General features: G+C 37.7%; 1 protein-coding gene across 2 annotated transcripts; it reads left to right on the top strand.

Annotated features, from left to right (window-relative positions):
• The first annotated feature begins 3,040 nt into the window (after positions 1 to 3,040).
• kitlgb (kit ligand b) lies at positions 3,041 to 13,418 on the top strand. Of its 2 annotated transcripts, XM_027151812.2 has the most exons (8): positions 3,041 to 3,770; positions 3,903 to 4,010; positions 4,943 to 4,999; positions 7,578 to 7,736; positions 8,167 to 8,335; positions 8,646 to 8,734; positions 10,129 to 10,274; positions 10,424 to 13,418. In XM_027151812.2, exons 1-8 carry the CDS (start codon positions 3,687 to 3,689, stop codon positions 10,455 to 10,457), a joined length of 846 nt encoding a protein of 281 aa, XP_027007613.2. In that variant the 5' UTR covers positions 3,041 to 3,686; the 3' UTR covers positions 10,458 to 13,418. The 2 variants fall into 2 exon arrangements, with proteins under 2 accessions (XP_027007613.2, XP_027007612.2); XM_027151811.2 differs by having other exon boundaries at positions 3,055 to 3,770; positions 10,129 to 13,418.
• The last annotated feature ends 160 nt before the right edge of the window (positions 13,419 to 13,578 follow it).

The raw sequence follows: 13,578 nt of genomic DNA, 5'->3' as shown, positions 1-13,578 counted from the left end.
GGATTTGAAGTCATTTAATTAAGAAAAATGCTGTTTTCCACAACAGGAAAGTCTTCAGCACGTTTTGTTTTTCTCTGTAATATGAAATCTCTCTCTCTCTCTGATGTTTCAACTAATTAAATACAGCTATATAATTGGATCAGTGTAGGTCATGCAGTAGAAAGTAGAAAACACTTCTGTATCGTTACTAGAATATAATCTGCTTCAGGCTTGCTTCTGTAACCGTATAAACCATATAGATACATAACTGTACAACCTTTTTTCCCCCCTTAAATATTCACATGATTTATAGCTCAGTCTCAAATATTTCATTTTACAATCGTCTCAACAGCATTACTTATAATCACCATATGATGGCGCTGTAACATTACTGGTATAAAGGTCTTTGGCAGAATTTATTTATTTATTTATTTCAACAGTCTAAAATAAGAATATTTTTATGAAAATTATTCACACTGTGTTATCATTCACACTGTCTTTGTTTGTTTTTATGTCTGAATACAGATTTTATCCCACTTTGCTATAGAATAGAAAAGAAACCTTTATTTTGTCACTTTTACATTACAGCACAGTGCAATTCTTACTTTGCACATCCCAACATTGGAAGTTGGGGTCAGAACGCTTAGTCAGTTATGATACAGCAAACCCTGGAGCAGAGAGTGTTAAGGGCCTTGACCAAGTGCCCAATAGGACAGCTTGTAGCCTGATTTTCCAATTAACCTCCTAGACACTTATCCACTTGACCAACACTGCCACGAAAAGACTTTCCACACGATTCATCTATAAGATCATTAGTGAGATCACACACTGATGTTGGGACGGTCTGGGGTTTAGTCAGTGTTCCACTCATTTTCTACCGCTTATCCGAACTACCTCGGGTCACGGGGAGCCTGTGCCCATCTCAGGCGTCATCGGGCATCAGGAAACACCCTGGAGGAAACACCATGTCTTTGGACCGGGGAAGGAAACCCCCGAGGCACGGGGAGAACATGCAAACTCCGCGCGCACACACAAGGCAGAGGCGGGAATCGAACCACTAAGCTACCATGCCTCCCCCTGTCAGTGTTCCAGTTCATCCCAAAGGAGTTCAATGGGGGTTGAGTCAGATTTAGGGCTCTGTGCAGGACAACACATCATACTATTTTTCTTGATGCTGTGGAACATCTGTGAGACTAAAACACGTTCGGCCCTAATAAGTTATGTGAACTTCTGTTTTCTCTCCAGTTGAAAAAATGAAACTTAAAGTAATCCAATGTCTCGGCTACTAGTGAGTTGAAACAAAGTTCAAGTTTGAGTTGAGTTGAGTTTACTCACAGTTTATAGGGCAGAGGGTGAACTTTTCTTTCTAAGATTAACCATCATGAAATATACTTACTTCCTCTTATCACTAACTTTGTCAGGTGTCTCACCTGCCTCCCTTTTCTCTCTCTGAAGGTTAGACAAAAAAAAAAAACAGCTTGACGTGTTACTTACAACTCAAAAAGCACAAAATTCTATTAGTCACTGCCATAGATAAATATTTGTCACCTTACAGAAAGCTTTACCCTATCAATGATTATTCATTATTAACATTATGTACACACACACACACACAGACACACACCTCTCATACCTATAGACTATAGGCTTTTTCCCCTCACTGTTTATTTTATAATTTGTTCTCTGTTCAGATTTTATTCCTTGCCCTTTAAAATGGCATTTGAATTGAATTGAGAGAGAGAGAGAGAGAGAGAGAGAGAGAGAGAGAGATATGGAGGAGCTGCTGAGGGAGCGATTGTTTATCTTTGTGATAAAAGTCATGAAAGGAAACTAGTCTTGTGGAGATTTCAAATATTCATTATTTTATTAATACAAACTAAAACTTTTCCACTGGTAAATTGTTGTGTTTTAAGGAATAAAAGAGTTTCAGGTGAAAATGCTTCTAAAAGTCTTCATTGTGATAACACTTCAGGCTGCATTACAGAACCAGGGAACAAAGTAGATTTTCCCCAAATGTTTAATGACTTCCACGGTGACAGGAGTGCTCTGACTGGTTAGGCTGTGTAGTCTGTAATTTTAGGTTTGAATCCAAATTGATAAAATGGTCAAGACAAGTCAGGTCATGCAGGTAGCGTAAAAGTATACTGCAGAAGCTTGATTGGTTTCAGTGAGCTACTTTATTTTAGTTGTCATAGTTCATTAATTCGTCCTGAATAAGCACATTATCCTGGTCGGGTGGCAGCATGCAGAGGGGATACTGTGAGTCAGGTGGCAGTGGATCCATAGTTTATCATAGGATCTCTGGGAATGAAGTAGCAATGGATACATAATTTATCCTGGGACAACTAAGAGTGAGGTAGAAGTAGAACCAGAGTTTATCTCAGGACCAATGAGGGATAAAGAATTTATCATAAAAATGTGTTGATGAATCCAGAGTTTATCCCAGGAACACTGAGGGATTCTGAGTTTATCCTGGGAATGTGATGAGTGAATCCAGAGTTTATTCCAGGAAATCTGGGAATGAAGTAGCAATGGATCCTGGGAACACTGGGATTGAAGTGGCAGTGGATCCAGAGTTTAACCCAGGAACATCGCAAGTGAAGTGGAGGTGGATCCAAAGTTTTTTCCAGAAAGACTTGGAGTGATGTGAAAGTAAACCCAAAGTGGGATTGAAGTAGCAGTGGATCAAGAGTGTATCACAGGAACTCTGGGAATGAAGTAGCAATGGATTCAGAATTTATCCTGGGACAACTAAGAGCAATGTGTACAGTAAGTGGAACCAGAGTTTATGCCAGGAACACTGAGGGATCCAGAGTTTATCCTGGGAATACTTTGAGTGAATAGGTAGCATTGAGGTAGCAATGGATCCTGGGAACACTGGGACTGAAGTGGCAGTGGATCCAGTGGATCTAATGTTTTTTTTTTCACAGAAAGACTTGGAGTGACATGAAAGTAAACCCAAAGTTTATCATAGAAACACTTAGGGTGAGGTGGCAGTGGATCCAGAGTTTATCCTGTGAATACTGGGAGAAATACAGCCAGGGATGGGACACTAACCCCAGGGCATGTTGTCATCATTACTGGAAGATTAGAAGAGTGTCCTGTTATGACCAGTTTCATGCGGAAATTTCAGCTTAGTCATTTCCATCACCTGCAGACTGACATTTCTGTGAGTCACTCAAACTTTCATTTGAAGGTTTGTTCACAGGTAAGCAGCTGATCTCAGTGTTCCGAGGCTCCGCCCAAACCGTCTATTACCCACACCTACATGTCGTATTTATCATATTTCTTATGTTATCCAAACATATCATCTGAACATTGTATAGTCCCAGTGGGCGGACGCGATGACGCACGCGCTCGAACCTGTGCTCATCCTGTAAAGTGCGAAGATGGGCAGTGTTTATTAACATGTAGTGTGCGGAATGTGGTTTTGGATGCAGCCCAAAAGCCCTCGAGGTTTCTAAGTGTGTGTGCATGTGTGTTAGAGGGGGAGAAATCTCTAAAACTCCAGGACGCACGCTTCCCAATCTGTACACACACACACACACACACACACACACACACACACACACACACACACACACACACACACACACGAACGGAACGCACGCACGAAAGGAACGCGCGCACGCACGGGTGCGTACGCTTCTTTTCCGGCCCGATTTCGGGTCACTGATGTTTACACGTGCAAGTGGAATCATGTCTGCATGTCGCTTTCGGAGGAAACGGAGAAAATAGAAGATCCACCGAGTTTTGTTGGAAGTCTCATGGTCCACATGAAGGAGGTTAAGGTAAGAGACGCGGACGCACGCGCACTTTCACTTTTTGCTTAATGATCTGTGCGCGTATGAAGAAGCCTCCTCCATGCACTGGGCTGTGTTAGCAATCAGACACTTAAAAACTTGCTTTTCACTTTGTCACAGATCGGAGGGTTCGCATGTGTGTTGGTGTTGTTATTTTCTGGGCTTGTCACCTGCTCTGGTGCGTTTGCAAGCCCTTTGACTGACGATGTGGCCACATTAGACACTCTGGTGAGACTCATTACATCTACCTTGTTTGTTTTTTCCTGTGTATGTAGGGCGCACTGTCAGAAAATGGGATAAATATAATAATAAAATGTACCCCTCTTTACTATTACTGTTGTAATACCTCTTTTTTAGTATAGCTTTGACCTAGAAAGCTTTTTTAACCTAGAAGAATTTTTGAAACTTTTTTTTTTTAAGAAAACCATTTAAAACAGAAAACTAGTATAAGTGAAAAAAAACCTGAAGATGTTGGATGAAGATCCCAGAAACTATATTAATACTAATATATAGTTAAATATAGATATAAACAATAATAACAGAAGAAAAACACCACTAAAAGCTATTTTTTAGTAGCATAATGCACATTTAAACAGAATAAACATCAATAAGTAAAATGATATAAATACAACACATTACATCAGTCTTTATCTTTTCTCTCCATTCTACTTTGCAGTAAGAGTAAATAAGTAAATTATATTAATATTTTTTGACGTCTGTCCCAATTAACAATATACATGATGATTGTAACCTGAATTCCGGCTCATGTTGTAGCAGCAGTAAATATTATTTTTATTCGCATTAAAAAATATATACAATGCATTATTCAAGATCATTTTATAGCTTATAAAAATAGTCATAAATAATATGGCATTTTTCTTACATCAGATGTTTTGGGATCAACTTCCTGTTTGATGATGACGACACCCCCTTATATGATGTTACATGAATCAGATGAAGTCTTGTTGTTTATATTGAGCAGTAACACTATGCAAGGGCAGTAACTAAGGTTTTGACTTTCACTGACTTACCTGGTGTCCCGTTACATATGTATTCACTTTTTTTTAAGTCATTCATACCTTTATATTAGTCTTTCCAAATCTATATGAGCTTTTGAATTCCTAAAATTGTATTTTTTTAATAAATGCTTTGTTTTACAGAGAGAAAACATTCCCAAGGATTACAAAATTCGTGTTCGATACATTTCCAAAGACGCGGTAAGTCTGAGCAACACAGATTTCTCAGCATCCAATTATTCAGCATGAATGATATTCAATTATTATGATTTTTACAATTTCTAGTCAACTCCAAACTGAATGCCTTCATAAAAATAAGTAAAAACGAGAGTAGCACAGAGATATTTTGAGCGTAAACATCTAAGGACGTGACAGAGAATGTTTTTCTCCTAACAAAAGGTTTTTTACACGTGGCAACATGTGGCTTCCACAATAAATATAATCTTCTTTTTCACCAAACATGATTTTAGACTTATTTGACTGTAGCACTTGATCCTGAGTGTGGTTTGTATAGGGTTTTGTGAAGTGCAGGTGGGTTTCTTTCACAAGGAGTTTCTTTTTTACAATCCTTACAAAAAGCTTCTTTTATGGAGGTCATGCGTAATAATTCTAAGGCAAGACACTACAGGTAGAAATTATTTTGGTCACATCAATCATTTTCCTTATTTTTGAGTATCTTTAACATGCCTTTTCATGCACAGAAAAAAATAAAATAATTAAAATGTTATTTATGTCAGTGTTTTTGTCCAGTAATGATAAGTAAATTATCTGAAATGGATCATCATTGTAGAGCACTGCACAATGACATCATAAATCATGATGTCATAAATCACTAAAAAGCTTCTTCCCTTCTATGTAAAGTGATGTGTCTAATTAGTATGTACATGTCTGTTTTTTTAACTGCACCGGTTTCTAGAGGGACTTCATTTATATTTATTCCTATTTTCTAATTCTTTATTTATATAACGCTCTGAAAAATCTCTCTCTCTATCTATCTATCTATCTCACTTATTTGACTTATCTCACTTATTTATTTACTTATTTATTTATTTTTTCCTTCCTCTCCCTCTATCTGGTTATTTATTTATTTATCCCCCTCCTCTCGCTATTGATCAGGTTACTTATTTATTTATTTAGGTAATTATTTATTTATTTTTATTTTTCCTCCCTTCCTCTGTCTCTCTCTCTCTCTCTCTCTCTCTCTCTCTCTCTCTCTCTCTCTCTCTCACACACACACACACACACACACACAGTCTCTCTCACTCTCTCTCTCTGGTTACTTATTTATTAATTCATTTTTCCTTCCTGTCTTATGATTTGGTTATTTGTTTATTTATTTTTCCTCTCTCTCTAGATCTGGTTATTTATTTATTTCTCCTCATCTATCTATCTATCTATCTATCTATCTATCTATCTATCTATCTATCTATCTATCTATCTATCTATCTATCTATCTATCTATCTATCTATCTATCTATCTATCTATTTAACTTTTTATTTTAAATACTTGAATTTCCTGTAGTGTCTTGACAAGCAATTCCAAACTGATTCAGCCTCCTGAAATAGCTCTAAACTACAGAGACATTTTGTTCTGGTTTTAATCAAGAAAACACTTTTTCATGTGTTCTGTTTGAACTTAGAGTTTTTCAACCAGTTACCCATTTCCTGTGCACATTATAAGACCCATGGAGGTGTCAGTAGTCATCTGTTTTGGGTTTAAAGTGCTCTGGATTTTCCCATGCTAGTGTATGACAAAGTGATTACAGTGAATTTTACATCTGCTCTGATTCATGAATGTGTCATTTCTGTGTCCTTATACACAGCTATTCCCCTTTATGTCTTTTATTAGTTTGTAGACAGAAGGCACAACTACCACATATTGTGTGGTCAACACTAGAGAAGATATAGCTTATGAACACGTGTAAGGATGAATCCTGACGTGACATTGCGTCTTTTAGCTTTTAGAAATTGCTGAACAGAATTAATAAGTTTGCTGGTTATAAGTCAGAAGCTCATAATTACCATCATTTTGGCATGAATGTGATATGAACACAGTGTCATATCCCAAGGGAACAGGAAGTGAATAAATGCAATGAGTTCTTTTTTTCATGGCATGTGTTTATATAGATTGGTTTGCATTTATATTAAAAGTTACGTGAGGGGTCGAAGTTCAGGTTCACATACATGGTACGTGATATAATGTAGTGAACAGGTTTTCTTAGTTTCTTGTTGCGATAACGAACAAAACCAGCAACAAGCTAACTATAGAAATACACAATAAATATAGAATATAATGAAATATAATAGACATGTAATAAAATATATAATATAATAGAGAAATAAACTAGAATAAATAAAATAGAGTATTTACAGGTTAATTTATACCATGTGCAAAAAAAGAGTTTTGAAATAAATTATAATATTATTATTATTATTATTATTATTATTATTATTATTATTATTATTATTATTATTATTATCATCATCACAGTCTTAATTAATTAATTAATTAATTAATTAATTAATTAATTAATTAATTAAGTTGTAAAAAAGTAGGCCAATGATGATGGTTATTATTATTATATTAATTAATTAATTACATTATTTTAAGTTCTTATAAGAATGTGTTTAGTCAGAGGATATGTAAGTACGTTTTTTTGTTTTTTTTTAATTTTGCAAAAAATCTCAAAATTTGTTTTTTTTGTTATTACTTCATGCTCATTTTATTTAATTTTATTGAATGCTTTACTGTAAATGCTCTTCTTTGCTGCTGTTTCAGGGAGGGACGTGCTGGGTCCACCTGAACCTGTATCCAGTAGAGAGCAGTTTGAAAAACTTAGCCCTGAAGTTTGGTAACCTTTCAGCCAACAGAGAAAATATTACAATCTTCATCACCATGCTGCAGGGACTTCGCTTCACCATCGATAACGAGGAGCTGGTAAATGACATTATAGAGATGCTTATGAAAAATACACAAAGTCGTCGCTTATTTATATAACATTTATATAAGCTGGTTTCATGCAGTAGGATAGTTTTTACTATAGGATGGAATTTGCATATCGTAATACAGGCAGAATTCTGTACCATTATGACCAGAGACTGCAAAGCTGCATGATTCAGGCAATGTCTAACTTTTTTGTATTAAAATGTCATCTAATAGCTGATAGTCTAATAAGATTAGACCAAACCCACAGGACATGTTAATGGGCATAAAAATCTCGTCATTAAGCAGTAACTCAAGCAGAACCTTTTCTGTCATTCTCTTAAACACACAGGTCTATCGTTAGAGGATCTTTATAGTTATCACCCAGTCACACGGCGTATAGAACTGACTTTAGACAAAACAAATGATGTTGTGTCTGATCCAGGAGTCAACAATGCAGGCCTTCAGGTGTCATTATCGAAGTGCACGATGGTCCACCAGACGTTATTTTGACCACATCAAAGAGGTTCTTGTAACGTTTGCCTCAACACCCCGCCAGTTTCACTGTACTCCTCCTCCATGTCCCACCCCTACTGCACCTCCACTTACCGCAGGTGAGGAACACACACCTACATTTTATACATCTTAGCAATTGGGGGTTAAGGGCCTTGCTCGCAACCTTCTGATCAGTCCAACACCTTAGCCACTAGGTTACCACATTCCCCAACACACACACACACACACACACACACACACACACACACACACACACACACACACACACACACACACACACACACACACACACACACACACACACAAACACAATCAGTAGCCGTTAGTGATATTATGTTACTGATAGTACATACTAAACTTCATGCTCCTACATGGCTGCAGTGTGTCTGTACTGATGTGTCTTTACAGATCGGCGTGTGATTGACAGAGCGATCCCGGGTGTTCTAGCGCTGATTATCATTCCCTCTCTTGCTGCACTTGCACTCATTATAAGAACAGTTAAGTCTCTCTTTTATTTTGTTTCATTAAACGCAGTAGCTTACAGAATAGACGTTGGTGTTCATGCAAAAATAATAAAAACTCCTGTCCATATAAACATGAATTAAAAAAATAAATAAAAAATTAATTCTTGCTGTAGCTTGTAAGCAGAAAACATATTAACTAACCAAAAAAGGAACAGAAATCACTAAACGCAACAAATCTGCTAAAAATCACAACAGCAAATACAGAAACACTTTTTTTTCAATGCCACACGCTGATTGGACAAGCAACAAGAAAAAGAAATACGTTTTTTGTGGCAAAAATAATTAACTCCAAATTTATCTTGTATCGAGAAATGATTTGTTCTAAATGGTCTGTCATCCTTTAGGTGGCTTTTCAGAATTTACATGCTTGTATTAATGTGTGCAAATTTTCTTTCTTTTTGTTTTGTTGATTTGCTATTGTGGTTTACGGTTTCCGTATTGCGTTCCTTTGATTATTATTGTGTTTAGGTTTTTTGTTATGCTTGTGTGTTCCGGTTTATTACTATGTTTTTCCCGGGAAACCAGTTTGAAAATGCACGCCATGTTTCGAGAAATAATGTCATTTCTAAAAATATTATTTGTGCAAATAAACAGCATTTCTCTCATGCATCACTGGTTGCTAAGCAACGAAACAAACAAAGATTGTGGTTCTGTGGTTGTGTAAAGAACAATGGCTCTAGTGTACCAATTTTTAGTGTTGTGTATCCTGCTGTATTAGTACAGAATTCACTCATGATGAGAATTCACGCGTGAAATCTGGCTCAGCCAATCAGGATTCAGTATGGAATAGATTTGTTTTAGAGACATATTTATAAATTTTGTACCACCTCGGAGGATGTTTTTTCCCCCTATTTTTCTCAGAGGCCAAAAAATTTGAATTTCATTCAGAATGTTTTGTTGTGTCCATGTTTATCATTGAGTGTCTTTGTCATGTCTCACTCCACAGTGGTGTTAGTATGACGCTCATATAAAAGAAGACTTTAGGAATTTGTAGTGTTTCAGAAGGATTTCTGTTTTTATCTAGTCTACTAAATACTATCTTTATAGAGAACCTTTTTTAAAAAAATAAATGTTTTCATCTTCATAGTAAATGTTGATATTAAACCCATTTCTGCTCTCTGAGATGCTCCAAGTCCTTGTTCATAATCTTCAAGGTTATCAACAGAGGAAAATGTTCTGACTCCTTTTAGATCAGACTTATGGAGATAAAATCATTCATTTCTTTATACTGATTGAAAACATCCTATAAGTCAGAATGAAATTCCAGTGTACAGTTTTCACCTGGACATGACTTTGGATATTGTTTACTTTATCAGTACCTGTATACATGTGCCATAGAGCTTTATATTTGATACTTGATCTTGTAGGTGCTTCGTCGAAGAATGTGCTGTGCACAACGGGGACAACGGGGATGTGGAGAGACAAGTGACACAGAGCCACAAAGTGACCCTGAAGCCGGTGTAGAAGTGTCACCCAACAACAGTGACTCATCTGCCTTAAATAACCAATACAGGTACGAAGGCTTCTTTTTAGACCACCACAGTATAACACTACAAATGTTGCTGCTTTAAGTAACAACAAACCAAGCGTTTGTTTTTGTTTTGTAAACAAGAGATGACACAAAAAAAACGCCTCACTTTGTTCGTGTTACCTTCCCTTCAGGGCGCAGCTGGCGCTCGAGGACACAGGAGTCTAACCCGCCGCACCTAAAGTATTTGAAGGCATTCTTTGGATATATGAAGTACATAAAGAAGGGCGTTGAACACAGTCCCAGGATCGACTGCTCTTACCAAGCCTCTTTTTTGGCTGTAAAGTTGTACACTAAACAGTTAGCCATGTGTTTGATGAATATCCAACAATGACCTCACTCGCAAGAATCCCAAACTCTTCCGCCCCCAGCGTTGGACTCTCCAGCTGCCTAATAGATAGTAAATCAATGTGCCTCTGCTGGATTGCACAAACAAGAAGGCATGCTTGAAAACAGTCTGGTGGAACGCTTTGGTGATTTAGTGGTTTGGCCGGAACAGGAAGCACAGCTCTTTTGAAGAAGTGGTCACGGCAGAGGCGCAACCGCTGCGATGCCTGCGGCAGGTCCGTTTCTTTGAGGCTAACTGCTGGTGCTGCAGGCCTTATTTTGGAGGACAAATGGCTTTTTTGTGTTGCATTGCAGAGGCTTCATCCATGTTGCGGCATGGCACTGCAGCAGAACAGTGAGCGTTCTTGTCCTGGCGGTATGCACGGTCCGGAGCACTGGATGGCGGATGAAAGATCCGTCGCAGATTACAACTCATTCATGAGCATTTTAGGATTTCTTTGCGGACAGGGCAGAGTGTCACCAAACGTGGGTGTGAGAGGTACAGTGGTGGTGACGGTTGCATTGTTTATTACAGGCGTGTGTTTGTTTGTGTGGGAAGCGTGGTAAGAGGCAACACACTCTTGTTAGTAAAGTCAAGGTCATCTTGCATGCGGGTTGTAATTGTTTCTGGTGGTCATACTGAAATGCAACAATTGTATGAGCTGGCCCACTCCAAAAGTACGTCCTTTACAAAGCAAAAAAAAAGCCGGCCCACTCTTACCACTTCATCTGCCGCTAAAATTCCTGCGGTATGGCGGTGATCCAAACACGTCCAAATCTGATGGCCAGAATACAGCGACACCTCCACTGTGATTAGACTGTATGCTTACAGCTGGACCACTTTTGGCCCAAAATACAAATAATACATTTAAAGCATTAGCCAAATTTGAGGAATTTTGTCATTTTCCCTGAAAACATATTGGCTGCTTACCATTGGTCAGGTTTTTGTCCACAATCCATTCACTCCTTAACAAAACACTTGGTTTGGTACTGTAGCTCCACAAATTGGCTTTACACTGTATTATATTTGGCTTTTTTTCTTTTTTTTTGTCACTGGTCATGAATTGATGATCAGTGCTCACTGAATTCTGAGGCATATTTAATGTCGTCATGACATTATCCCAAATATTTTCCTAAGTGCTGCTACGATACTTATAAAAAAAGCCAGCAATTTTGAGAACGGCACAGAATTACACTAAACTGACAAGACAAAATGTAAAGAAACCACACTAACAGACTGAAACGAATCTCCGTATTACCTCAAGCTCCCGTTGAAGAATGTTTCTGTACCGGCTTTCTGCACAAGCCCAGATCGATGATGTACAGTAAGCATCGACGTGAGCTCGTGTAGTAATTTCCTTTAGAAGGGAACTTCATTTTCGTATTTGTACGAATTTGCATTGGGATCATTTAATACAGCGTGACAAGTAATCATTTTAAAAGACGGAAAAACAATTCCAGACTCGGCTACTAATAAACACACTTATCTCTAAAGCAGGAGGAGAAAGAGCTGACTGTATTCCTGACAATAAGCAGAGAGTCAAAGTGCATGAGAATCGGGGCCACATGATGTATCTGAGTCACATCCCATAATTCGATTCTTACTTCGTGTGTCTGTTTCGCTCGGCTTCTGAAGATGGGTTTATCCGTACAGCAGCTGTCCCGGATTACAGCGTACAGTAGACGATGTACTGTAGCGGATAACAGAATTTTCTACTGAAAATGTATCGTAGCAAAGATTGATAAAGTGTACACTGTTGACAAAGCCATATTAAACATCCAGCATCCTTCTAAATATTGTGCTGAGCAATTTTCCTCCTGACTCACAGTTTGAGTGCCAGTATTAGACAGGGCAATTTGCTGCCCATTCAGGTTTAGGTGGAGGAAGTCTGAAGCTCTTTTGTCCTCCAGAACTCATCAACTCTCTCTCTCTTAAATTAACAATGCCACTGCTGTCCAGTATTGTCATAAAGCGTGACCTCCGGCTCGCGATATATGAGGTCAGTAATGGCAGACTGGCTATCATCAACCGCGGAGGGGCTTTAACAAAGACGTCTCTCATGAGCACACAGACACACCGCTTTTTATGGTGTTATTAGTCATACTCTGGTCTAAGCCCACTCTCTGAACACCAACTCAGATCTGAACAGCACATCTACACAACAGACACATACACATATAGCCTGGGCACTCACAATCCAGACACCGCTGATCAACACCATATGATTCCAGCATCACTTCCTGAGTCAGACTGGAGCACCGAATGGGGGAATATAACTCTGTGACTCACAAAAGTGTCTGTTTGATGTCACAACAAGATCCAAATATCATGCCAAAGTTGCCATTGAGCCAAAGGGTACGTGGCATGTGATGTTTTTTTTCTTTTCTTTTTTTTTATAAATTATTTATTGGTTACTATGACAGAAGTGGATCTTATGAGTCATGTGTATCATTTTCCAACGTTAACTCTATAAACAGTATTTATTTTCTTTCCAACTTACTTGATCGGTAAAACTTGCCAGTGTTTATCCTGCTGATATACATATAAATAATTTTTTTTTTCATTTTACATCACACTCATAACTGTCTAGTCTATAGAGCTGGATTCAATCATCAGTAAGCAGTAAGCTAACCATTGAGCTAACGGAAAATGGACCCGAATTTAGTTTTTCTATCCCACTAATTCATCTTCATATCCTTAACAATATCCTGTCAATAAGCAAATGCTGTTATAATGTTATGTTACAAATGTTTATCAAATGGTTATACAGTATTATAAATAAAATATCGTGTTTAAAAAAACCATGCTTTTCTAATCTTCTGAAAAATTACAGGCTTGTCTGATGGCTTATGAGACGTATACAGTCAACCATAAAAAGTATTGGCACCCCTCTAGAAAATGCACAGAATTTGATCTATAATATGTATGTAAGAACAGCAATAGTGTTTGGCCAATGGAGAA

Source organism: Tachysurus fulvidraco, chromosome 19 (assembly GCF_022655615.1).
Source record: "Tachysurus fulvidraco isolate hzauxx_2018 chromosome 19, HZAU_PFXX_2.0, whole genome shotgun sequence".
In the NCBI taxonomy this organism is placed as follows: Eukaryota; Metazoa; Chordata; class Actinopteri; order Siluriformes; family Bagridae; genus Tachysurus; species Tachysurus fulvidraco.
This window is presented reverse-complemented; position numbering and strand designations above follow the sequence as displayed.

What these genes read in the sequence shown, in the direction of transcription:
- kitlgb (XM_027151811.2), top strand. Translation starts at nt 3,687, where the DNA reads ATGTCGCTTTCGGAGGAAACGGAGAAAATAGAAGATCCACCGAGTTTT. An exon ending in TCCACATGAAGGAGGTTAAG is followed by an intron (nt 3,771 to 3,902) that starts GTAAGAGACGCG and finishes ACTTTGTCACAG; the next exon opens with ATCGGAGGGTTCGCATGTGT. An exon ending in GATACATTTCCAAAGACGCG is followed by an intron (nt 5,000 to 7,577) that starts GTAAGTCTGAGC and finishes CTGCTGTTTCAG; the next exon opens with GGAGGGACGTGCTGGGTCCA.